The sequence below is a fragment of the Mesoplodon mirus genome (assembly GCF_964341445.2).
Source record: "Mesoplodon mirus genome assembly, chromosome: 19".
Classification (NCBI taxonomy): domain Eukaryota; kingdom Metazoa; phylum Chordata; class Mammalia; order Artiodactyla; family Ziphiidae; genus Mesoplodon; species Mesoplodon mirus.
In genome coordinates this window covers 20,040,733-20,067,735 of record NC_138995.1, presented here as the reverse complement: position 1 = coordinate 20,067,735, position 27,003 = coordinate 20,040,733, and the positions used below count along the sequence as shown (strand labels likewise).

The 27,003-nt window shown below is 44.4% G+C and overlaps 1 protein-coding gene across 1 annotated transcript; it reads left to right on the top strand.

Moving 5' to 3' along the window:
* Positions 1-12,564: 12,564 nt before the first annotated feature.
* On the top strand, positions 12,565-21,563 carry CMTM2 (CKLF like MARVEL transmembrane domain containing 2; the record flags this gene model as incomplete). The annotated part of the gene is made up of 4 exons (XM_082607641.1): positions 12,565-12,828; positions 12,967-13,125; positions 20,695-20,796; positions 21,292-21,563. 4 exons carry the CDS (start codon positions 12,565-12,567, stop codon positions 21,517-21,519), a joined length of 753 nt encoding a protein of 250 aa, XP_082463767.1. The 3' UTR covers positions 21,520-21,563.
* Between the last annotated feature and the right edge of the window lie 5,440 nt (positions 21,564-27,003).

Here is a 27,003-nt window from a genome sequence, read left to right as displayed (position 1 = left end):
TAATTATTAAACGTATCTCTTTATTCTAACACATATTTTCTGCAGTTCTCATTTTAATCTCTATATGGGAGCTAGAAGAAGACATTTAGGAACTGTGGGCCCAGCGCTGTAATTTCCAAGGGAGCGCTCGAGCGCCTGAATCTTATGGGATCTGGTTTTCCCGTTCCTGGGCCCGGGAGGCAGAGGAGAAAGCGCCGGGAGCGCCCGAAATGGTCTTCAGAGCCCGCTCCCCGGCTGGCTGGCAGCACGGAGGTGGTGGCGCTGAGGGGACCTTGAGTTCCCAGGCTAGGCGGCGGCGTCGCATCCCAGTGGCTACGAGGGCGGCTGAACGGCTTGGTTTGTCGGCCGGCAGCCAGAGCTGAGTGCGCGCGAGGGAGAGCCGGCCGCCGCCGTGCAGGCTCCGAGCCGAGGGGCCCGTCAGACACCACCAGGCCCGGGGGTCCACCATGAATCCTGAAGACGACAACGCACGTTCGGGGGACTCGAAATCCGGGGGGCGTCCCTCCCGCTCAGTAAACGTCGCCCGTGCGGCGCATCCCGAGCGCTCGGCGCCATCCGCAAGCTCGGTGCGGGACACAAGCGCGGCGCCCTCAGCATCCCGGGGGCGCACTGCACCCACACTCAAGCCCACTGCACAACCCGCGATCCCCAGCCAGCGGGAGAAGAAGGCCATACAAAAGCGCGCTGAGGGCCGCGCCGAAGTCCCGCCCAAATTCAGGGACAGCCTCAAGCGTTTTCTCTTCTCGCCCACAGGAATCTTGAAGATCATTAGGCTGGTGAGCAGAGAGAGCTGGTGGCCCGCTGGGCGGATGCGAGGGCGGATGCAGGCCGGCTTCGGCCTCAGGGAGTGAGTGATTCCCAGGGGCGCCACCTGGGGGAAACTTCCCTAATTCCCTTTGCCGGTCCACGTTGTTTCGCCTCCCCTTTCTTCCTCCTCTCCCTTTGCTCCTCCCACACACTCTACCCTTGCTACTAAATTTGGCACGCTTCCCTCCACCCCTCACTTTTATATTCCTCAGGTTTCCCCTCACAAAGGGAATTAGGGAAGCAATGGAGATAATAACAGCAATGTGTACATTAGCAAACAAGAATAATAGACTTGACCAATAAAGTTGATAAACCACTGGCCAATATAACAGGAAAAAATGGGGTAAAAGAGGACATATATTTAAAGTTAGAAACCAGAAAGGGAAAATAATGCAAACCCCGAAGAAACTGAAAGGATTCACAAGGGCACTTTGTAAAACAAATAAATGTGAATAATTGGATCAAAGAGTTGATTTTCTGGGAAACTATAAATTACCAAAACTGATCCCAGAACAGAGAAAAACCTAAACAGACCAATATAAGCACGGGGGGAAAATGAGAGTATCTTTTAGAAATGTGTCAGGCCCAGGCTTTTTCACAAGTTAACTCTTTTCAAACCTTCATGGGATGCAATTCTGATACTATTCAAACTTTTTCAAAGAACAGAGAAAGAAGAAACATTTCTGAGCTATTTTTACAAAGTCAGTGTAACACTGATATCAAAACCTGACCAAGGTCAGAAAAAGAAAACTAAATAGAAATCTCACTGTATCAAAGCAGCAGTATTCATATATTAACAGAAAATACTCCTCAGTGCTTCTTCAAAACACACCATGAAGAAGAAACATAAGGATGATTCAATATTAGGACTCTATTAAACTAATCCACCATAAGTAAAAGAAGAAAAAATTAGGACACTCTATCAAATAGGGTACAGAACACATTTGGCAAAATTCAACATTCATCTCTGAGTGAAAAAAAAGTGAGCAAGGGAAGAAGAGAGAGACCAGTTAAATAGGAATACACAGATATTTCACCGACATTATAAAAATAAACCCAAAAGTCAGCATCATATATAATTAAACCTCAGAAGTATTCCCATTAAAATGAGGAACAAAGAGGATGCCCACTAGTCACCACAATCAGACAGGAAAAAGGAATAAGTATGAATATTTGAAAAGAAGAGGCAAAATATATCATTTCTTACAGCTGATATGATCAAAGATCTAAAAAATAAAATCAACTGGGAAACAATTTAGAACAAGATAAATCCTACTAACTCATTAGTAGAAATGAGCAAACAAGAACTTAAGAAAATATTTCTCTTTACAATAGCAATCAAGATGACAAAATATCTAAGATTAAATGAAATAAATTTGAAAGACCTATATGAAGAAAACTTTAGAACTCTATTGAGAGATATTTTTAAAACCACTAAAATAACTGGAAAGATATACTTTGTTCTTGAAGAGTTAAGACTAAATTTTGTAATCTTTCCATATTATAAGTTAAAGGAAATCCCAATTAAAATACCAATAGGCTTAGCTTCGGGAACTTGACCAAGACAAAAATGAGAAACATAAACAACCTGTGAATGAGTACCGAAAGGGGGACTAAGTCAGACAATAATACAACATAAAATGAGTTGCTTGTAATTTCAGAAGTACTAGAAAAGAAATCAGCAACTCAATAGAAGAAAAGAGTTTCAAAAGCATCCCGAATACACACGAAAATTTAGTATATGATAAAGGTTGGATTTCAGATCAGTGGTGTTTCCCAGTAAATGATGTTGGGATAATCAACAGCTGTTCAGAAAGAAAGAAAGCTGGGACTCTACCTCACTCTTTCTATCAAAATCAATATATATTTACTTTACTTGACCTGTATATACACAATTCTTTCTGGTATGAAATATACACTGTTAACAGTGATTACTTTTAAGGAGATAGACTAGGGTTGGGATGAGGGAGGAGAAAGAAATTTCTGTACTGTGTGCAATTTTTGTGTGTGTTATTTCATTACTTAAACATGTAAGGAATTTAAAAAATAATATGTATGTGCAAAACAACACAGGCAATTGCAATATAATCAGATTTACAGTCTGACCGTTTATGATTTTATTTTGTTTTTTTAATAGCCCATTTGCATTAAAACAAATCCTGTTTCTTTTACTGCAGGGCCTTCTCATAGGGGCACTAGTTTGTTTCATCATTGCTGAAGCCCAGGAGTCCTATATAGCAATCACAGTCCTGGAAACCTGCATCGTTCTTTTTTTCATTCTAATATATATGCTAACCCTTCACCACTTGATGACTTATTTACATTGGCCCTTACTTGTAAGTGTTTATTTTCATAATTTTCATATAAGCTTTGCCCTCAGCCCCACAGTAAAGGCTCTCCTCAAGGGAGCGCAACAGAGAGATCTCTCTGGACAAGGACATAGCTGAGCTATGACAGAGTGTCACCCTAATCCCAGAGAGGAAACCAGCCTAAAGCTCAGAAAGATTCCTTGAACCCCTCTGTCTATAGGACAACCAACACACACACCTGCTTCCATCTCATTACTGCCCTAAACACGTGGTAATTTTCAGCTGGTCCTAAAGAAAATTTTACTCAGTATATTCAGTAGTATATTGCTTGTAAAACGGCACATGCTTCTTCTACTTGTCAAACAGCACCCTCTCTAACAGATTACAAATGTCCCTCCGAAAAAGCATGTTTCTACAACATGGCTAAGTGGCAGAAAACTGTCACGTGTGCCCTGAAAGAGCGCAAGAGTCAAACTTTTCATGTGTCAAGGGCCCATCTTTTCCAAAGGGGTGCCGTATGGTGGAGTATTCAGGAAAAGACACTGCATAGCCTTCTTCAATAGCTTTTTTCCAGAATTTCATACTCTTTACGAACTGAAAAATTCCCAAAGCTAATTCTTCAGGTCTCAGAAAAATCCTTTTTATTCCGGAGTCTAAGGCTCGGTATCCTCACAGACTGGAGAGGAAACATAGTTTTGTCCAGATACAGACATGGGTCCAGTTCCTGGCCCTACCACCTTACTAGCTGTGAGAACTTTAGCCTCAGTTTCCCCATCCGAGAAATTCAGAGAAGGAAAAGTGTGATGATAAGAGCTGTCTATAGGGGTCCTGTAACATTTAAATGTGTTTAAAGCAAAGATCACAAAAGGCTTGCTACAAAGTAAGTATTTGCTACAAAGTGTGGGTCAGACCCCCTGTGGCAGTTGGGCGGCTTTTACCCTTTTATCTTTTGCACCGCGAACCATCCTAACTCCGAGCCCATGCCTCTTCCACATCATACATTTTTATGGTACCTTTTTTAAACTGTAAGGTAGGATTGGTTGCTATTGAACTAAAACTCAAAATACTTTCTTCAAGCGTCTGAAGTATTTTCTGAAAAGGCTACTGAGCTCTCTCTGTCCCACAGAGTGCTGAGCAGCAGAAAGCACACGAAGCAAACTCTGAGCAGCTTTAATTGGACACGTGGAAGACCCTCTCAGTTATGGAGAGCTATAACCATGGAGAGGTTTCTGAGGGAAAACTAAAATGGAAATTTTAAAATGAAATTTTAAATGCAATTTAAAAATTTTAAATTTTAAAATGAAAATTTCCACGGAAATTTTCAAGAGGGGAAGGTAAAATAACTGTTTTTGAGCACATGCCACGTACCAGATACTTCTTCATATAGATTACCTCATTTAATCCTCACAACAACCCAGTGAGGTTGTGGTCATCCCACTCCCCCTTTAACAGATGAGAACATTGGATTAAAGAGACTGTGTTGCCCATGGTTGTATTTAGGCACATGGAAACTCAGATTTGAGCCCAGGTCTGTCTGACTCTAAAGCCCAGACTCTTTCCAGACTTTATGCCCTATAGCCTTGTGCTGGTTTATCTTCACCCTCCCTACATCTTTGTCTTCCTCACATTCTCAAAATCTTACCTTGTCTGAATCCTCTCCCATTTTCTCATGGTTTCCTTAAAATGTGCAACGAACGGTGATTTGATTTTCCTGGAGTGGAGGACAGGGTACAAGCCTTTGGGGGTCGGTGACTGAGGGCTGCACCAAGGTCAGCAGCTGTGGTCAGGAGGACCGGAGCCCTCTAAAGGTCCACGGCCATAAAGCTGGAGAGCTGGAGAGAGCCTCAAGGCCCCGTGCTTTGCTGGAGGGTCCAGGGGAGCGTCCAGGAAGAGTCTCAGGAAGAGGCAGGAGCCAGGGTCTCCTAAGCATAAAGCAGGTGCTGTGAGGGGAGCTGTTCCCACATTCATGGGCAGCTCAGGCCAGCTTGTGGAGAGCTGCAGGCCTCTAGGCAACTCTGGTAAAGCCAGGCCCCCTTTTGCTACCTCTCTCCTTGGGGGAGAGCATCCTCTTTTCTTTGGATAGCTATGGGAGCCCAGAGCGTGATACAAAGCCCCTGCCTTCTTCTTGCTCCTGTCCTCCAGGGTGTGGCCAGCTTTCCTCACCCCACCTGTGGTGGGGTCATTGTCTTCATTGCTAGATTTCATTATCAACTTTACCCACCCTAGTCTTATGTCACCAATCAGTGTACCCAAGAAAAGTATGAAGTATAATTATTGTCTTCTGAATAGCCCATATTTTAAACACTTCTACATTGTAAAAAAAGGTATTTCTGGGCTTCCCTGGTAGCGCAGTGATTGAGAGTCCGCCTGCCGATGCAGGGGACACAGGTTCATGCCCCGGTCCAGGAAGATCCCACATGCTGCGGAGCGGCTAGGCCCGTGAGCCATGGCCGCTGAGCCTGCGTGTCCGGAGCCTGTGCTCTGCAACGGGAGAGGCCACAACAGCGAGAGGCATGCGTACTGGAAAAAAAAAAAAAAAAAAAAGGTATTTCCCCGTACAGTCCGAGAAACTGAGTTCTGGTCAAGCTGATGTTTTTTCCAATAGAAAGCAATTTAGAAAAAAGAACATAATAAACATATTTAACTAGAACTCTACTGAAGGGATGATTCCAAGACTACCAGCAATATCTTTACATTTATAAGTAAAAGGTATCAGCTTCAGAATGTCCCCTTCAAATTCTGGTGATGACTGATCAGATTCTGCCATGTGTTTGGAGAACTCCAAGGCACAAATACCGCATAATGTTTATTGTATATACATCCTTACAAATACCACATTTTGTGAAACAAAGTGTAAATGTTTGACTTCTTCCTAATATTCAGTGATTTAAAAAAAAAAAGCATTCACCATCAAAGCATCTTTTTCTTTCCCAATTTTAATTCTATACAATTTTGTTTATCTCAGGGAATGGTTTGGGGGCTTTACAGAAAAATAATAGTCAAGTCACAAACCCATCTCTCACTGTGTCAGAAGCAGCTACTTAAGTCAATAAGGTATTTAGTCAAAGGGAGAAAGAAAAAGATGATGAGTAAGGATGACATTTAAGGGGAAACCAGAAGTGCTTTTGCACATGGCAAGACTCAGCTGTAGTTTTAGCCCATCTGGGAGAACATATCTTTCTCTCTGTCAAAGATGAGGCCAACAGGAGGGTCTGTGTCTAAGGCAAAAGGGAGTGGGTGTTAGTCAGGAGAAGACCCTTGGGCTCTCAAGTCAGACTGAGGAGGGTCATAGCCACTTCCTGGCTGAGCAACCCCAGGCAAGTTGCTTACCCATCTATAAATTGGGGATAATGAGAGTTTGTTGTGAGAATCAAATGAGATCACATATGAACACCTTGGCACCGTACGTGACAGACAGTAAGTGCTCAAGATATGTGAGCTACGATAGAAATGTTACGTACAAAGAAAGCATTACTTCCAAGGGACAGTTCAGAAGAGCACTTCCTTGCAAGTAAGGAACACAGTAAACTATAATGTCCAATAGTCCGGCGAGGAGATGGAATTCTGACAGGGAGTCAACAATTGGCTAGGGAGACCGAGTCTGCATTTGTTTTGTTACTGTTATCATTATTAGTGTGCATTCGTCCAAATTCTCAATGATCTAGACCGCAGTTAGTTAATTTTTAATTTTATAAGTTTACACTCCGCTTGAGTCCTTGTTCACATTTTTTGATATCTTGGTTTACACAATCCTCAGATCCTATGCTTCCTGCAAAGCTGAAAACCACTGTACCTGCCTCAGTGTGGGCAGACCTCTCACTCAGCCTACAGAACCCAATTGGAACTGACTTCCAACCCTCACCAGCCCTGCACCATGTGCCCCCTCCAGTGTTACTCACCAGGTGCCCAAATAACAGACATTAGTGCCTTTCCAAGAGGCAAGTCCCGTTCCACAACAGGGCCCCTTGCTCAACAGTCTCAACAGGAAGAACACCTGAAGTTCACAGAAAAGTTTACTATCTTGAAGGCAGATATCAGGAATCTACACTTTGATGCATTCCCACTACACCTCATCTGATGCTTTCAGATTCATTGTGCCATTTAATCCTCAGATGAGTCCAATGAATCCCAATCATTATCCCCATATTAAAAATTAGCCTGGGGCCTCCCTGGTGGCGCAGTGGTTGGGGGTCCGCCTGCCGATGCAGGGGATACGGGTTCGTGCCCTGGTCTGGGAGGATCCCATATGCCACGGAGCGGCTGGGCCCGTGAGCCATGGCCGCTGAGCCTGTGCGTCCGGAGCCTGTGCTCCGCAACGGGAGAGGCCACAGCAGTGAGAGGCCCGCGTACAGCAAAAAAAAAAAAAAAAAAAAAAAAAAAAAATTAGCCTGTTGGGGGAATTCCCTGGTGGTCCAGTGGTTAAGACTCTGCACTTCCACTGCAGGGGGCACAGATTCATTCACTGGTCAGGGAACTAAGATCCTAGCCTGTTGGCACAGAGGGGTGATAAAACATGCCCCAGGTCATACATCTAGGAATTGGCAGGCCAATTATTTGTCTCATACCATTTTGACCCTCCATTACCCATTCCACAGAAAATGCCAAAGATGGATGCTGCACTTCCAACCTTGGGGGATAGATCATTTCCTCCTTATTTGGTTGTCCCTGATGGGAGGCAATAGTGAGTTGAGTTCTGGCTCCACTCCTTGGCAGATATTCAATCATAGTCAATTTAATGAACTTCTCTAAGCCTCTGTCACATCTTCTTAAAATGGGGATCCTAGCCACACTGACTTTGGAGGGTGTTTGTGAGGGTTAAATGAGGTAATAACAGGGGAAACGCTGGGCATGCTGAGGAGCTCCACGTAGACCCATTATGATCAGACAGCGGGGCTCTTCACTGTGTTTGGGCAAGTGCACCGGGCAAGCTGACACTACCAAGTCATGCCACCAAGACGTAAAAACTTAAAATGTTCAGATTAGTTACCTGGGCCATATGGAGGTTAAAGGACCCCGGGGTTTTACTCATCCTCCAACACTGGTGCCACTGACTCAGTGAGTACCTTCTCTTTCATTATCACTGTGCTACCAAAGCCCAGGCTCTGCTTATCCACAGGAGTGTGCCCCCTCCCACTCATCCTCATCCTTTATTTAGCACATGAAAAACAGATTGGGCCAGCATTCGAAGAACCCAGTATCAATGTCCAAAAAAGAAGGACACAGATAGCCTATAGATGCCAGGGCAGACTCAATTCTGGCCATGTTTTAGGAAAGAGAGAAAGGCACTTTCACTCCAGAACATCAGGCTAGCTCCTCAGATGGGTTCCTTCTTCTTGGGATGTGGGACCCTAAAGAATAAATATGATCCAACTTCCAAAGTATCAGTTCTACTGATTTGCAGATTTGGAAGTAGAATTAAATCAGTAAAGTGTTCATCTAAATTTCTATTTTTATATTAAAACAAATGTATTATGGAATAGAATGCAGAATTTACATTAATTTAAAATACAAAACTTCAATAAGATCATATTTATGGAGGGTCAATATGGGTGAGGCCCCTAGACCTCTAGGTTTTTTTCTTGCCCATTTTCTCACGACCTTTAAAAAGTCTGATGGAAAAGTTGTCAGCTTTTTTTTTTTAAGTGTTCTTTAATGAAGTTAAACCCATTTCTGCTGACGATCCTATCTAGAACCTTATAATCACATAAACTCATGTCTCTGGAAGATATAAGAATTATGCTGCTGAGAGTTCCTCTTAATATTAATCAAAGGGAACATTTTTTTGGGGATTTTTTTTAAAATAGATCTTTACTGGAGCATAATTGCTTCACAATACTGTGTTAGTTTCTGTTGCACAACAAAGCAAATCAGCCATATGCATACACATGTCCCCATATCCCCTCCCTCTTTAGCCTCCCTCCCATCCTCCCTATCCCACCCCTCTAGGTCATCGCAAAGCACGGAATCTCCCTGTGCTATGCGGCTGCTTCCCACTAGCTATCTATTTTACATTTGGTAGTGTATATATGTCGATGCCACTCTCACTTCGCCCCCCTCCCACCCCAAGTCCTCAAGTCCATTCTCTATGTCTACCTCTTTATTCCTGCCCTGCAACCAGGTTCATCAGAACCTTTTGGTTTTTTTTTAGATTCCATATATATGTGTTAGCATACGGTATTTATTTTTCTCTTTCTGACTTACTTCACTCTGTATGACAGTCTCTAGGTCCATCCACATCTCTACAACTGACCCAGTTTCATTCCTTTTTATGGCTGAGTAATATTCCATTGTATACATGTGCCACATCTTCTTTATCCATTCATCCGATGATGGACACTTAGGTTGTTTCCATCTCCGGGTTATTGTGAATAGAGCTGCAAAGAACATTTTGGTACATGTCTGTTTTTGAATTATGGTTTTCTCAGGGTATATGCCCAGTAGTGGGATTGCTGGGTCATATGGTAGTTCTATTTTTAGTTTTTTAAGGAATCTCCATACTGTTCTCCATAGTGGCTGTATCAATTTACATTCCCACCAACAGTGTAGGAGGGTTCCTCAAAGGGAAAGTTTTTAAAAGGCATCCATCCTTAGATGGGTAACTGACCAATTTAAATATTTTATGAAATTACATTTTCATGTAAAGTTGACAATTTTCAATTCTGTATTGCAGGATCTTATCAACAGTTTCATTACTGCTGTGTTCCTTTTCATAGTTGCCATCTTGGCGATGCAAGAAAAGGAAAGAAGTCATTTATTCTATGTTGGAGGGGTAAGTAGAGGCCTTCATGACTCCATTTAAGATCAGTATTTCAAGACTCTTTGAAAAAGGGAAACTGGCAGACTATCATTATTTCATTTATAGAACACCATCCCCACCACCACCCTTTCTCTTTCTTGCGCTGACTTCTTCAGAAGATTTGAAGTTGCACAAACTCTAAGCTCATTCTCCAAATAGGTACGAAAACAAATCTACAGACCTCTTTTTTTTTTTTTTTTTTTTTTTGCGGTACGCGGGCCTCTCACTGTTGTGGCCTCTCCCGTTGTGGAGCACAGGCTCCGGACGCGCAGGCTCAGCGGTCATGGCTCACGGGCCCAGCCGCTCCGCGGCATGTGGGATCCTCCGGGACCGGGGCACGAACCCGTGTCCCCTGCATCGGCAGGCGGACTCTCAACCACTGCGCCACCAGGGAAGCCCTACAGAACCTCTTTTGAAAATCATACACACTATTTTTTTAAATGTTGCAACAAGATGTTCTTATCTATAAGTAGGACTTTGACTTTTCTGGACTAGAAAATTATACTTTAAATCACAAGAAAAAAATGATTGTAGAAAAGAAAAAGTGCATTGTCAAAAGTGAGTGACTCTGCCTGTTGAGGAAGGAAAAGAAGTTCCCACACCAGGCTAGGCATGTTCTGTTTTAATCTTTATAACTCATTTTTACAGATATGGGAACTGAGGTTAAATATCTTACCCTGGCTCACAAGGCTGGGACAAACCCTCATCATATGAAGACCACAAGAAATGGCAGATTAAATGCTTGGAAGATAGGGGGTGGGGAATGGGGTGGTGAGACTTTGATTCAAGAAGTTAAGCTATGGGAACAGAAATTAATCCAGAAAAAAAAAAAGTTAAATTCTTTGAATTCACTCTATGATCAGTGAATATTTGTCGACCCCATTGGACTGCACCAGGCCTGAGCTCAGTGTTGGAGATAGAGTCCCTTCCCCCTTAGGGAGCTCACAGATTAGCTAGAGCAAGACCTACCTAGGAAAAGTTCATGAAGGCAGCCAGGGATTAAGTGACCGTAAAGAGAAACATATGAGGTAGACAGGAGCTGGGGAGCACTTCGAATCTAGGGTGTTGTAGCCCGCTGACCCCCATCTGCTAACTCAGCCAACAAGCCTTCTCCTACCTGCCAGGAGCTCCCACATCCTGGTCTCCATCAATCCTTACCTGGATGGCAGGGGCCCCCACCACCCTCCACTGGTCTCCCTGCCGCCAGCCTGGTTCGCTTTCCATTCATCTTGCGACAAGTGGGCTTTCTGGAACCTCCCCTCCCCTCTTGATGAAGTCCCAGATCCTGCACCCCCCCAGCCTCAACTCTGCCCCCACCCTCACCGGCTCCAGACGTCTCAGCCACACCAGATTCCTTGGAGACCCCAGTCCAGTACCTGGAGTTCTTCTCCTCCCAGTTGGTCCCCTTGGAAACTCCTTCCTGCCTTTTCAAACATAGCCCAAGAGTCCTTTCCACTGAGGGGCCTTCTCGGGACCCACTGCCACCCGGAGCCTCCTAGGATCAGTGCCCTACTCCCGTCCTGGTGCCTCAGGCCTCAGGCAAGGCCGTCACTGGCAGAAAAGCCCATTTCCAAAAACGCTTTCTCTGGGAATGCCAGAATGGGCTGCAGCAGCCAACTGGGCAGACACCAGGAAGGTAGTGAGGGTCAGAGGGGGACAGGAGGCCGCACGCCCGCCGCCCGGATAGGGAGGACAGGCTGTTGCGGAGCTGCAGAATAACCCCGCCTTTCCTTCCCGCATATGGTCTTGTGGCTGACAGTCCCTATGTCTCACAGCGGCAATCCTGTGTCTCATCGATGCGACTGTGGTCACCAAGACGATGAGGAATACCATGAAAAAAGCCCTGGGAATCGAAACCAAAACCAGTGCCTCCCCCGCTCAGGAACCCATCCCACCCACAAGGGTACCCCCAAGGGGAAGCCCAAGGGCACCTACAAGGGCAACCATGAAGCAACGCGGCCTGTCGGAGCCACCCTCGGAAGCACCCTCGCGGGCACCCCCTCGGCCACCCTCTCGGGCACCGTCGCGGGCACCTTCGCAAGCACCATCGTCTTCTCCCTCCCGCCGCTGAGCTCGCACGCTGTCACCCATTTCAGCCCACATGTGATCATAAAATCAGGGCTGCTAAACACGGAACACTTCTGCTTGCTCGTGCTCCCTTGTGTAAAAGTCGCGTTACATTTCAGGCGAGTGCCAATGCGCCCGCGGGGCTCTGCGCGCGGCTGCCCCAGGAGGCCACAGTTTCAGCCAACCCGACCCGAAGGCGGGAGCAGCGGCTACAAACCCCGGCAGCCCCCAGAGGCCTCGCGTGGGGAGTGCTCCGCGTGGGGAGTGCTCCGCGTGGAGGCGGGACCACCACCGGAGCCGGCGTGGTGGTGGTGGGGGGCTCCCGCGCAGGGTCTGGGCGGCCGCGGAGACCCGAGGTGCTTGCTGCCGGGCGCGGGGGGGCGGCTGGGTGGAGGGGACTCGCGTGCGGAGACTAGGCGCGCGCCGAGAGGGCGCTAAGCGCTGGCCTTCGCTCGTCCTTCCCGGCCGTTGGCTGAGCGCGGCCTCTAAGCAGGTCGGTGGGCATCCGGCTCGCTCAAAGGCCAGGCCTGGCCGGGGACCGCAAAAATTGGGCAGGCCGTGAGAAGCTGATAACTCCACGGCAAGATGGCTGACAAAGGCAAAAAGGGCAGACCCGGGCCCGCACCAGCCCCAGCCCCAGCTCCGGCCGCCGCAGCCGCAGCCGCGCCGGGGGCGGCCCCTCCTCCGGGCGACAAGCCTGAGGAAAAGACAGAGGAGAAGAAAAAGTCCGTGCAGCCCATGGATGAAGTGGGAGCGAGGAAGGGGTGTCGCCGTTACATGTGGGAATTCAAGGACAGCAATAGAGAGTTCTGGGTTATGGGGTACGCTGAGGTCAAGCTCATTAGCTTGGTAAGTGGGCCCATATCCCTGGATGGGGCGGGGGTGGGGAGGGAGTGCCCAAAGACGGGAAGAGGGAGGAGCGGGCTCCCCGAGGCCTCCTCTGGCCCGAGCCCTCTGCCATGGCTCAAAGGGCATGTCTCCCGGCAGGGCTGCCTAATAGGTTCGCTGATCATGTTCACGGGGACCACTGTGCACCCCCTCCTGACACTCATCATCACCATGGAGTTGTCCATCTTCATCTTCTTCATCATTATCTACACCTTCGCCATCCAGAGATACACGCCCTTCATCCTGTGGCCCATTTCTGTAAGTGAGGGGCGGTGGGGAGTGCCTGAGCCTGGTGTGCGTTCACGCGTGTATCTTGGCACCTAGAGAGTGGCTGAACAGAGAGATACGCCTCATCTCCCTTATTTGTGCGCCGGGCATGGGCTCAGACCTTCCAGTGGGGCCAGAGCAGGGGCAGCTGAAGTTAGGTAGAAAAGGCCTCCAGAAAGCCCAGCTTGGGGGTGGAGAGCCTCTTTCCTACCTGGCGGTCAAAGGAAGGAGTCTTTGCCTTCCTGAGGCTTTGCTCTCCTTGGGAGCAGGGGAGGTGTAGCAACCAGCGGTTCCTTCCAACCCCTGTGCCAGCTCACACTTGACTGGAAAGACCACTCTGACGGTACCCCATCCCCAGAATTCAAAGAAAAAAATCAGTAATATAAAATGAGAATTAAAAAAAAAAATCACATCTAAAGCAGCCTCAGATCTCCAGTGACTATCCCTGCAAGGGATATTAAGCCCAGAAGGATGTTCAGCCCAAAGCAGTCATCCACTGGAATGGGACTGAGCTGGGCAAGTTACCAACCACTCCCAGACTCTGTTTCCTCATCTGTAACATGAAGACAGTAATAATCTTGTGTGAGATTGTTCCTTAGGAGTAAAAGTAAAGCCCTTGATGCTGTGCCTGAAGACTCATGGACTTGAATCCCTGCCCATTACCTCTGTAATCAGAAAGCTTACCTACCTAACTCCCAACTAACCCAGGGTCCCTTGTTCATTGCACATTCACAGCATGTCTCCAGAGCCCTATGCTCACTGTTTCACTCACTTTATACATGAAATGGATTCAGAATGGCCAAGCAACTTGCCCCCAGGTAACTCAGGTAGTAAGTGGCAGAAAAAGGATTCAAACCCAGCTTTATCAGTAGAGTCTTGAGTCCCTAACTACACTCTGTCCTGCCTACTTATTAAAAGTTATTAGGGTCCAGGGATCCATAGGTCTCAGTGGGGTAGATGAGGACTCCCAGTATCAGGAGAAAGGAAAAGAGGGCCATATAAGACTCTTGGGAGACGGATAAGCAGAGGACAAAGTAAAGGGACAGGCAGAGGACACATTCCCAGCCAAAGTGCTTGAGAAGATACTTTTAGTTCCAGCAAGATGAAAAATCATTGAACCCTGAAAATCCTCCTGCTGTACTTACCTAAAACTACTAGGGGAAATGTAAACACTATTGCTTTAACTGAATGGCTGAGCTGGCAAAAAAAAGAAGGGGAAAAAGAAACACAGAGGTACCAGAAATGGAAAACAGGAGCAGTGACAAATCAGCTGCTCAGTGTGGGTGGAAATGACCCACGAGATATTATCCCAGGAACCTAGAATATGGATTCTCATATACTCTCAAGTTAGGAGATGAGGCCTTGGTCCCAAGCAAAGTGGGGATTTAGAACTGAGAATCCTGCATAAGGCCAGTACCCTGCAAAGACTGCACCCTAAGGGAAAAGACAGAGAAGATACCTTTCACCTACACAGAGGAACAAGAAAGCATGTTCATCTCTGCCCGAGTTTTGAGTGGGGAAAAGCAAAAAAGACCACCTTGAGAAATATGAACCTTGAGCCTACACTTTGTACAGATTTAAGTTTTTCCTACCTTCAGCCTAGAAACCTTCATGCAGCTTAGAAAATGTAGTGCCTGGGAACTGGCATAAAAATCGATCCCAATTTGATGGTATTCTGAAGAAATCCATGGGACTCCTGAAAAACAAATGCAAAATCATAATCAAAGCATAAAGAGATGCTCACAGGACAGATATGGGTGGGGGGGGTGGGGTACAAAATTGAACTCATAGTTCAAAACTATAAAACACCTGATTTTTAAATCCCCATGACTAAGAATCAAGAACCAGCAAAAATAAGAAATGGGAGGATTAGAACCCTGAGAATATGAGATAATAAAAGACCTGTCTGAAAATAATTTAAAATACACTTAAATTATAAAGACATAAATAAAAGCCCTAAGAAAAGAATAAGACATTATTAGGATGGAATAGACAGATTTTTTAAAGTAAAAGATATAATGTCTAGAATTGAACATATAATTATTGAAATAAAAATGTCAATAAATGGGTTAAAAAGCATATCAGACAAAAGCTGGGGAAGTAATGAGCTGAAGGATGTGGGGAAATTACCCAGATTATAGTACTGACAGATAAAGAGAAAATATGAAAGAGAGAAGTTGAAGCATAGAATACGGAATAAGAAAGTTCATCATAAGCCTAATAGGAGTTCCAGAAGAAGACACTCAAGATAATAGAGAAGAAATATTCAAAGTGATAGTGACTGAGAACCCACCAGATTTAATAAGAGTGACATCACTAAAAATGGCAGAGTAGGGAACTCCAAATCTCTGTCCTTCCACTAAAGCAATGATTAGGTTCTCAAAAACTGTCAGAGTCAACTTTTTCAGAACTCTGGAATCTAATTCAAAACAAAACAAAACAGGAGAATGCTCAATGAAGAAAGAGGCTCTTGAATTCTGGTAAGAGAATGTTGTAGCATTTTACTTAACCTGCCTGCCATCCCTTATTCCCCAGCTGGTCAGTGTCCATGAAGACAGCCCACATTCCTGGCCACATTCCTTGCTGATGGCAGACGGAACAATAAAAACCTTGTTCCCGGGACTTCCCTGGTGGCGCAGTGGTTGAGAGTCTGCCTGCCGATGCAGGGGACACGGGTTTGTGCCCCGGTCCGGGAAGATCCCGCATGCCGCGGAGCAGCTAGGCCCATGAGCCATGGCCGCTGAGCCTGCACGTCAGGAGCCTGTGCTCCGCAACGGGAGAGGCCACAACAGTGAGAGGCCCATGTACCGCAAAAAAAAAAAAAGAATGTTACAAGAGACACGGAAGGACACTACATAATGATCAAAGGATCAATCCAAGAAGATGCTATTACAATTATAAATATATATGCACCCAACATAGGAGCACCTCAATACATAAGGCAACTGCTACAGCTATAAAAGAGGAAATTGACAGTAACACAATATTAGTGGGGGACTTTAACACCAATGGACAGGTCATCCAAACAGAAAATTAATAAGGAAACACAAGCTTTAAATGACACAATAGACCAGATAGATTTAATTGACATTTATAGGACGTTCCATGCAAAAACAGCACATTACACTTTCTTCTCAAGTGCACACAGAACATTCTCCAGGATAGATCACATCTTGGGTCACAAATCAAGCCTCAGTAAATTTAAGAAAATTGAAATCATATCAAGCATCTTTTCTGACCACAGTGCTATGAGATTAGAAACTAATTACAGGGAAAAAAACGTAAAAAACACAAACACATGGAGGCTATACAATACATTACTAAATAACCAAGCGATAACTGAAGAAATCAAGGAGGAAATCAGAAAATACCTAGAGACAAATGACGATGAAAATACGACGATCCAAAACCTATGGGATTCAGCAAAAGCAGTTCTAAGAGGGAAGTTTATAGCAATACAATCCTACCTCAAGAAACAACAAACATCTCAAACAATCTAACCATACACCTAAAGGAACTAGAGAAAGAAGAACAAACAAAACCCAAAGTTGCTAGAAGGAAAGAAATCATAAAGATCAGAGCAGAAATAAATAGAAACAAAGAAAACAATAGCAGAGATCAATAAAACTAAAAGCTGGTTCTTTGAGAAGATAAACAAAATTGATAAACCATTAGCCAGACTCATCAAGAAAAAGAGGGAGAGGACTCAAATCAATAAAATTGGAAGTGAAAAAGGAGAAGTTACAATAGACACCACAGAAATACAAAGCATCCTAAAAGACTAGTACAAGCAACTCTATGCCAATAAAATGGACAACCTGAAAGAAATGGACAAATTCTTAGAAAGGTATAACCTTCCAAGACTGAACCAGGAAGAAATAGAACATATGAACAGACCAATCACAAGTAATGAAACTGAAACTGTGATTAAAAATCTTCCAACAAACAAAAGTCCAGGACCAGATGGCTTCACAGGTGAATTCTATCAAACATTTAGAGACGAGCTAACACCCATCCTTCTCAAACTCTTCCAAAAAACTGCAGAGGAAGGAACACCCCCAAACTCATTCTATGAGGCCACCATCACCCTGATACCAAAACCAAAGACACTACAAGAAAAGAAAATTACAGACCAATATCACTCATGAATATAGATGCAAAAATCCTCAACAAAATACTAACAAACGGAATCCAGCAACACATTAAAAGGATCATACAACCATGATCAAGTGGGATTTATCCCAGGGATGCAAGCGTTCTTCAATATATGCAAATCAATCAATGTGATACACCATATTAACAAGTTGAAGAATAGAAACCATATGATCATCTCAATAGATGTAGAAAAGGCTTTTGACAAAATTCAACACCCATTTATGATAAAAACAAGGTTACAAAAAACAAAAATAGTGTTCCTGAATACCAGCAACAAATAATGAGAAAATATGGCTAAATATGGCTTTTCAAAGAAACCATTTAAAACAGCAACAGAAACTACAGGTGTCTGAGAATACACCCATTCAAAGATTGTAAAACTTTACATAGAGATTATGACATTTTGTTAATGGACATAAAAGAAAAATCTAAGTAAGAGAAGAAATATACCACATTCACAGATGTGAAGAGCTACTATCATAAAGATGTCAATTTCATTCCAAAGCAATCTCCACATTAAATGAAATTTTATAACAGAGGTTGTTTGTGGAACTTTGCAAGGTGATTCTAAAATTCTTATGGGGCTTCCCTGGTGGCGCAGTGGTTGAGAATCTGCCTGCCAACGCAGGGGACACGGGTTCGAGCCCTGGTCTGGGAAGATCCCACATGCCGCGGAGCAACTGGACCCGTGAGCCACAACTACTGAGCCTGCACGTCTGGAGCCCGTGCTCCGCAACGAGAGGCCGCGACAGTGAGAGGCCTGCGCACCGCGATGAAGAGTGGACCCCACTCGCCGCAACTAGAGAAAGCCCTCGCACAGAAACGAAGACCCAACACAGCAATAAATAAATAAATAAATAAATATTTAAAATAAATAAATAAATAAAATTCTTATGGAAGAATGAAAAGAATTATAAGGATGGACTCACCCAACGAGATACTGGAATTACTATAAAGCTTTGGTACTAGCTCAGGGGTTGACAAAGACTAATGGAATTGTAATGGACTGAATGTTTGTGTACCCCCAAAATTCATATGCTGAAATCTTAATCCCCAGTGTGGCTGTACTTGCATATGGGGCCTCCAGAGTGGTAATTAAGATTAAATGAGATCCTAAGGGTCTGATAGGATTAATGTCCCTATAAAAAAAGACAACAGAGACCTCCCTCCCCCTTCCTCTCCCCTATCTCTCCCCCTACCTCCTCTCCATGGAGAGGCCATATGAGAAAATGGTGAGAAGGCAGCCAGGCAAACCAGGAAGAGAGTCCTCACCAGAAACTGAATTTGCTGGCACCTTGATCATGGACTTCTGGCTTCCAGAACTGTGGGAAAATAAATGTCTGTTGTTTAAGCCACCCAGTCTGTGGCATTTTGTTATGGCAGCCTGAGCAGACTAATATAGGAATAAAAAAGAGAACCCAGAAATAGACCTGCATACATATGGCAACTTGGCATATGACAGAGGTGGCATAACACAGCTGAATGGAGTATTTAATAAATGTTCTTGGGACCATGAGAAAGAGAGAGAAATAGAAACTATGCATACCATTAAAACTTTACAACAGAAGACATCAAACAAAAATTTTAAAACAAGCCAATAGAAAAATGGGGTAAGGGATATGAATAGACAGGAAACCCAACTGCCTAAAACATGTTTTTAAAAATGCTTCACTAGTAACCAGCAATCAGAAAATTAAAGCAACAATGAGGTACCATTTCGACTCTCCAGATGGGCAAAAATAAATGAGCGTGGTAATCCTGGGCTTTGGCAAGGACATGGGAAACAGGAGCCCCTATACATTTGCGGGCATGAGTGGACACTGGCACAAGCCCTTTAGAGAGAAACTTGGCAATACCTCAACAAGGAAAAGATGTGCTTGGGAGGCACAGACAAAGAGTGTTCACTGCAGGCACAGTTGGCAATAATAATTTCCTAAAAGGGAGAAACACCCTAATGTCTCCAGTTTGGTTTATTCATACATCAGCTAAAATTAATGAATTCAATCTCATTAATCTCAATCTCATATATTTCTCAAAATGGGTAAATCTCAAAAAAAGTTTTTTTTAAGTTTAAAAAGTTTAAAAAGCACGTGCTATAAGATATATCTTTTTATTTAAATTTTGAAACACAAAATAGTATATATTGTTTATGAATATATAATGTGGAGGAAAATACTACTATGCACTTGGGAAGACTACCCATAGACTTGGAACACATGCAGAAGGCAGGGAAAGGGATGGAATGGTGAGAGTGTAGCTCATTCTACAAAGTTTTTTTGTTTATGGTTTGTTTTTGTTTTTGTTTTTGTTTTGAGAGCCCTGAGGCAAATACTGCAAGACATTAACATCTGTTTAATCTCAGTGGGTCACGGCTGGTGGAGGTGGGAGTGGGGATGGGATGTTCTATTATTTTCTGTATGTTTGAAGTGTATTAAAATCCAAAACGAAGAGGAAAAGAAAAAGCTTGAGACAAAGTGGCCAGGGAAGTACACCCCCCAGAAAATGGCATCAGAGAAATCAAGGGGAAAGATGGGCGTCACCCAGCACTGCAGGGTCAGCTGCTGCCCATGGGATTAAGAGGATGCCCAAGCTCTGGGCCAGCATCACCCCAGGAGTGATGGGGGAGGAAGCCGGCTTGCTGTGGCCATGGTTTGGCCAACTTTGAGTTAAGTTTGGCTGTGCCAGGGAGTGACAGTGGGTGGTACTTGAGGGGAAGGCAGCATGGGAGGCAGCCCTTTTGCCCAGTCTGGGAACATCTGGACCTTGTCAGTATAGGGTAAGGGAAACAAATGTGGAGCCAGGGCAGGACTGTGGCCGCAAGGGATGGGAAGGAGGGTGGATGATGGAGGAAGTGATGTGGCCTTGCAAAGGCGGGGCGGGGGGTCGGGGGGGTCGGTGTCTAAGAAGTAAGGTGGGGGATGGGGTGAGCAGGGGGGGAAGAGGCAGCTGCCAGGCTCCCAGTGAAGGACCAGAGTCCAACAGAACCTCCTGCCAGCAACACAGCCCACCCTGGATTCAGAAAGAGGAGCTGGCCCTCAGAGTAGAAAGATGTTGTGAGGTGGTACCCAAGCGGGACATCAATTAGTTGGAGAGTCGTGCATTTATTTAAGTGGGCACTGGAAGGGGGGAATACATAGCCACCAAATGTGGGATTTCACAGACGGGATGGTAGCTGAGGCAGCCCATAAAGGCAGTTAAGCATCCTGGATTTTGTGTCTCAACTCAAAGAGTCCAGCTGGTAGGCCACAGGTATGTCCACCTAGCCCAGTAAATATTCATCTTCCTATATATATTTTTTACATCAGGCAGAAGTTTGAAAACCATTCCCTTTGGAGAAAGCTAGGCCAGGTCTGGTGTTGACGGGGCCTCGGCTCTAAGGCCGACTCATCTCTCCCATGCTTTCAGGACCTTCTCAACGACCTGTTCTCCGGTACCTTCCTCGTGGGGGCCACCGTCTTTGCCGTGAAAAGTCGGCAAACCATGCCAATCCACTACATTTATGGTGTGGTGAGTCTTTCATGTCGGGCTGTTTATTTGTTCAGAAATCACCTCATTTGGAGAATGGTTATTTCCCCCTAAGGAAAAGGGTCTCTTTTCACAATATCTTGGGATCCAAGCAAAGTTTAAAGGTAAAGTGGGTTAACGTTTCCGGGGGAGAAGCCATTGAAAGGAAGATGATGTCCAGGGAGCCCACCCAGCTAAGAGCTTCCCCCTAGAAGCTTGCCTGCCAGCCCCAGAGGGAAGGGCCCCGCCCAGGCGGGGTCCAAAGAGAGAAAGAAAATGCTGTGAGGTGACCGGCTGCAGGGATGGGGATCAGAATCGGGGAGCTGTGGCCAGGAGAGGGGCAAACCCAAAGTCTCTCTGGGGTCTGGCAGTTTGAGGGGTCAAGGGGAGGGGTTAAACAGCACCTACGGACAATCACAAGCCGGGAAGGAGCCGGGAAGGAACTGTGACAGCTTTGGAAGGAAAAGCACAAGTAACGAGGATTCTTTTGTTTCCCAGATCCTTATCGGTGTGGCTGCACTTTTTGCTTTAATAGATGTTTGTCTTCAAAAGAAACACTTCAAAGGCAAGAAGGTCAAAAGGCATGTGCTGATTCCTCCAGGAAAGGATAAAGAGGGCGAAAAGCCAACGGAAGGAGAAAAACCAGGGGAAGCAGGCAAGGGGAGGGCAGCGGTACAGCCGCCACCACCGCCGCCACCGCCGCCTGCCAAGGGCGGCAAGAAGTGAGGCCGAGGCGCCCGGGGTCGGAAGTGGCCGTGTATCTTACCGCAAAACATGTTTCCACTGTCTAACTTGTCTTTTCTCTAGAATGGTCTTCTTTTCCATTTCAACAACTCCACCTTTGCTTGGAAAAGAAATTTCTCCTTAAATGGATTTTAAAAGCTTAAAGTTGACGTAAACGTTATTTTGTTCATTCAACAAGAGTAGCCGAAGGTTTTGGCGCAGAGGGCGAGGCTGGAGCGGGGCCTCTGGAGGTGCTCGCAAGGGCACAGAGGGTTTGGGGGAACAGAAGCGTGGGTGATACCAGCTGTCAACACCGACCAGCCAAAGGGGCCAAAGGAAAACGAGAGACTGGAAAAGAAAAGGCTGCATTTTGTTCACACTGACATTTTCATGTTACATTTCTATACATTTCAAGAACAGGGAAAAACAGACATATCACTCTCCAGGGTCTCTGCACAGAGAGGAAATAGACAGCAAGAGGCATTGGCACAAAACAGTTAGAAACCTCTTGAGGTGGTCTTGCTCTCCTGGTGTCAAAATGTCAGGAAATCCAGACCAAGCAAAAAATAAGATTTTCAAGGTCAACATACAAAGAACCTGATTTCTTAGTACCTGAAAACATAACTAAAGCACAAGTGCCTGGAAGGAGATGAAGATGGCAGAGGAGGAGGACACTGAGCTCACCTCCCCCTAGGAATACATCAAACCTACATCTACAGGTGGAGCAATTCTCACTGAAAACAGGTTGGACACTGGCAAAAAGACTCTTACACAACCAAAGCTGTAAAGACAGATCCATACAGAGTTGGGTAGAAGGGAAGAGAAGCGATCAGGTTGGGACCTATACCCCTGGGAGGGGACACAGAAGAGGAGGGGGATTACACAGGCTCAGAGATCCTCCCTGGGGAGTAAGCAGTTCAAACCACATATGGGAACACCCTACCTCTGGGCTCTGACACCAGGAGTCTCCTTAGCTGGTTTGAAAACTACTGAGACTAACAGGAAGGGTGTAAGAAACCTAGACTCGGCTCGTGAAGAGCATACATATGCTTCTTTACTCCCGAGAGCAAGACAGAGGAAGCAGATTGAAATTGCCCAGAGCTCTAGCCAGTTTCCCACAACTGCCCCTGCGTGTGCCCCAGTCCACGACGAGCGCCTGCTCCAGCCTCTCTTGCTTCAGCACTCCTCCCCTCTGGGGTGAAGGTGTCAATACTGGGATGGAGGAGAGTGTGCACTTAGAGGGAACCTGAACTTCAGGGCTTCTGCTCTAGTACCTTGGGACCCTCCCCGACCCCGTATAGGGCGGTGTCAGCCACTGAGCAGAGGAGAAGCACTGGCTCACACCAGGCTCTGGCTCTAGCTCCTTCATCTCCAGCCCCACCTCCGACCTCCCAGCCCCATCTCCAGCTGTGTGTGACAGCTGCCAGCACACCCTGGGGAAGACGTGACCCATGCTCATTTCAAATCCCGCTTTCCCACCAAAGCCACTGGGCACACGTAGTCTGTAGAGGGATGCTCCCACACAAGGACACCCCTTCAAGACCAGAATAGGTAACGGTTTCACCTAATTTCATAGAGAGAAAGTTAAGCAAAATGAGAGACAGAGGAATTTGTTTCAAATGAAAGAATAAGAAAAAAAAAAGCCTGCTGTATAGCACAGGAAACTCTACTCAATACTCTGTAATGGCCTATATGGGAAAGAATCTAAAAAAAGAAAAAGTGTATATATGTATATGTATAACTGATTCACTTTGCTGTACACCTGAAACTAACACAACACTGTAAATCAACTATACTCCAAAAATTTTTTAAAACTGAAAAAAACAACTAATGAAACAGGGATAATTTACCAGTTAAAGAGTTCAAAGCATTTGTAACAAGAATGCTAACTGAATCAGGGAAAGGAATAGATGAACACAGTGAGAATTTTAACAAGGAACTAGAAAATATAAAAAAAGAACCAGTCAGGGACTTCCCTGGTGGTCCAGTGGGAAAGAATCTGCCTTCCAATGCAGGGGACACGGGTTTGATCCCTTGTCAGGTAACTAAGATCCCACATGCCACGGGGCAACTAAGCCCTGCGCCACAACTACTGAGCTCGCACACCTCAATGAGAGAGCCGGCGTGCTGCAGACTACAGAGCCCACGCGCCCTGGAGCCCATGCACCACAACTGGAGAGAGAAAACCCGCACACCACAACTAGAGAGAAGCCTGAGCGCTGCAACAAAGAGACGGCGCACCGCAGCAAAAGATCCCTCATGCCTCAGTGAAGATCCCTCATGCCACAACTAAGACCCAACACAGCCAAAAAAACAAATAAATAAATAAGTATATATATATATAAAAAGAACCAGTCAGAGCGGAAGAATAAAATAACTGAAATGAAAAACACACTAGAAGGAATTAACAGCAGATTAGGTGATACAGAAGAACACATAAGTGATCTCGAAGGTAGAAAAATGGAAATCAGTCAGAACAGCAAAAAGAAAAATTTTTAAAGATGAGAATAGTTTAAGGGAACTCTGGGACAAGATCAAGCGTACTAACATTCACAGGAGGAAAGAGAGAGGGAAAAGAGTAAAAAAAATTTTTGATGAAATTATGGCTGAAAACTTCCCAAACCTGAAGAAAAGGATATCCAGTACAGGAATCACAGAGAGTTCCAAACAAGATGATCCCAAAGAGACCCACACCAAGATATATCACAATTAAAATGTCAAAAGTTAAAGAGAAAATTCTAAAGGCAGCAAGAGAAAAACAAAGAATCACACACAAGGGAACCCCCCCATAAGGCTATCAGCTGATTTTTCTGTAGAAACTTTGCAGGCCAGAAGGGAAGTGGCATAATATATTTAAAGAGCTGAAAGGGAAAAACCTACAATCTAGGATACTCTATGCAGCAAGATGATCATTCAGAATTGAATTAGAACATTTTCTCACACCACATACAAAAATAAACTCAAAATAGATTAAAGACCTAAATGTAAGACTGGAAACCATAAAACTAGAAGAAAACATATGCAGAACACTATGACATAAAACATAGCAACATTTTTTTTTGATCTGTCTCCTAAGGCAAAGGAAACGAAAGCAAAAACAAATAAGAATTAAACTTAAAAGCTTTTGCACAGCAGAGAAAACCATTAACAAAATGAAAGGACAACCTACTGAATGGGAGAAAATATTGCAAATGATATGACCAATAAGGGGTTAATATCTGACATATATAAACAGCTCATACAACTCATATCAAAAAAAAAAACAACCTGGGCTTCCCTGGTGGCGCAGTGGTTGAGAGTCCGCCTGCCGATGCAGGGGACACAGGTTCGTGCCCCGGTCTGGGAAGATCCCACATGCCGCGGAGCGGCTGGGCCCATGAGCCATGGCCGCTGGGCCTGCGTGTCTGGAGCCTGTGCTCCGCAACGGGAGAGGCCACAACAGTGAGAGGCCCGCGTACCACAAAAAAAAAAAAAAAAAAAAAAAAACCTGATTAAAAACTGGGCAAAAGACCTAAAATAGACATTTATGTACACACACACACACATACATACATACACACACACACATATACATACGTACATACATACAATGGAATATTACTCAGCCATAAAAAAGAATGAAATTTTGCCATTTGCAACAACATGGTAGACCTGGAGGATATTGTGCTTAACAAAATAAGTCAGACAGAGAAAGACAAACACTGTATGTTATCACTTATCTGTGGAATCTAAAAATAAAACAAATGAATGAATATAACAAGACAGAAACAGACTCACAATATAGAAAACAAACTAGTGGTTACCAGTGGGGTGTGGGAAGTGGCAAGGGGCAAGATAGAGGTAGGGGATTTAAGTTTATAAAATAAATAAGCTACAAGCATATATTTTATAGCACAGGGAATATAGCCAATATGTTATAATAATTTTAAATGGAGTATAATCTATAAAAATATTAAGTCACTATATCGTACACCTGAAATGAATATAATATTGTAAGTCAACTATACTTCAAGGAAAAAAAATGAACAAGGAAAAATATTGTGAAAGAAATGGAAACAGTAGTTGCCTCAGGAGGTGGAGAATGGGCAGGAAGGAGCTTACGGGAGTATGAGAGAGTTTTACATCTTAATTGGGGGAACTGGTTACAAAGGTGTATACATTTGTCAAAACATCCAGCTGTATACTTAAGATCTGTGTGTTTCATCATAGGTAAATTTTATCAAAAAGCATAAGCTAAATATGACTGTGCTCAGAATCCAGTGGAAAAGGGTGGACCTTGCTAAACTCCTTTGTGTAGCCACTCCTCTCAATCCCTGGGGGTGGCTCTCTGAAGCAGGAAGTTTCTCCACACCCAATCAGAGAAGTCATGATATGCTAGTAGCCACTTGTCCTGCTGAGAAGGGGACTCCCAGTCAGGGACATGGTCACCAGAGACTGCAGGAAGATGCCCCTTCAGAGCAAAACTACACCAGGTGAGTATCTGCCAGGAACAGCCTGAGAGTGGGCATATCACCTATGGATCTAGTAGAAATGCAGATTCTGAAAAATCCTAACTAGTACATTCAGAATAAAGATGGATGCTGTGTCCTTAAAACAAGAAAGACTGTAAAAAAGGGCAATAAGCTAACAATGGTTTTTTGGGGGGAGTGGTGGGGGGAACATGACAAAGATTTAAAAATTTAACAGAAAGTTTGAATACAGTGGAAAATCAGTGCTCTGGAAGATAAAGTCCAGGAAAGCTCCCAGAAAGTAAAGCAAAAAAGGCAAGGAGATTATTTTAGAAGAACTTAAGAGAGACAGGGAGGATAAATCCAAGAGGTTCAACAGCCATCTCAAAGGGATCCCATAATGCGAGAACAGAAAAAAAGGGAGGGAAGAAAATAACCAAAGAAACAACTGGAAAACATTCAGCTATAGAAAAGCTAAAGTCTTCTGATGTAAAGGGGCCACCTAGTGGTGAGCAAGTTTACTGGAAAAGGATCCTCACATCCACATTTCTTGGTGAAATACGGGAACTCTAAAGATAAAGAGAAAATCCTAAAAGTTTTCAGAGAGAGAAACAGCAAAAAGATGTTACTGACAAGAGAACAATACCAAATATCAAAGGCCACCCTGGATATTAGAAAACAGTGAAGCAGTAGCTTCAAAGTTTGGAGGGAACTAGCAATTAAGTGGAAAAGCAAATAAAAGACTTCCCCGCCCCTGCCCCTGAAACCAGTAATGACTCCAAGATTACCACTGACAAATACTTGCTAAAAAAAATAAATAAAAATGAAAAACATAATACAACAAAAAAGGTGGGTTTTTTTGTTTTTTTAATTGTAAGGGGAACTCCCTTTGTCAAATAAATCCTTTATTTGGCTATAAAAAAGCAAAAGAAGAAAATGAAAAAAGAACTGCACCTCAGTTCAACTTGAAATTTATGGTAAAACATCAGACGTATCAACTTGAAATTTATGGTAAAATACACATAAAATATACCATTAG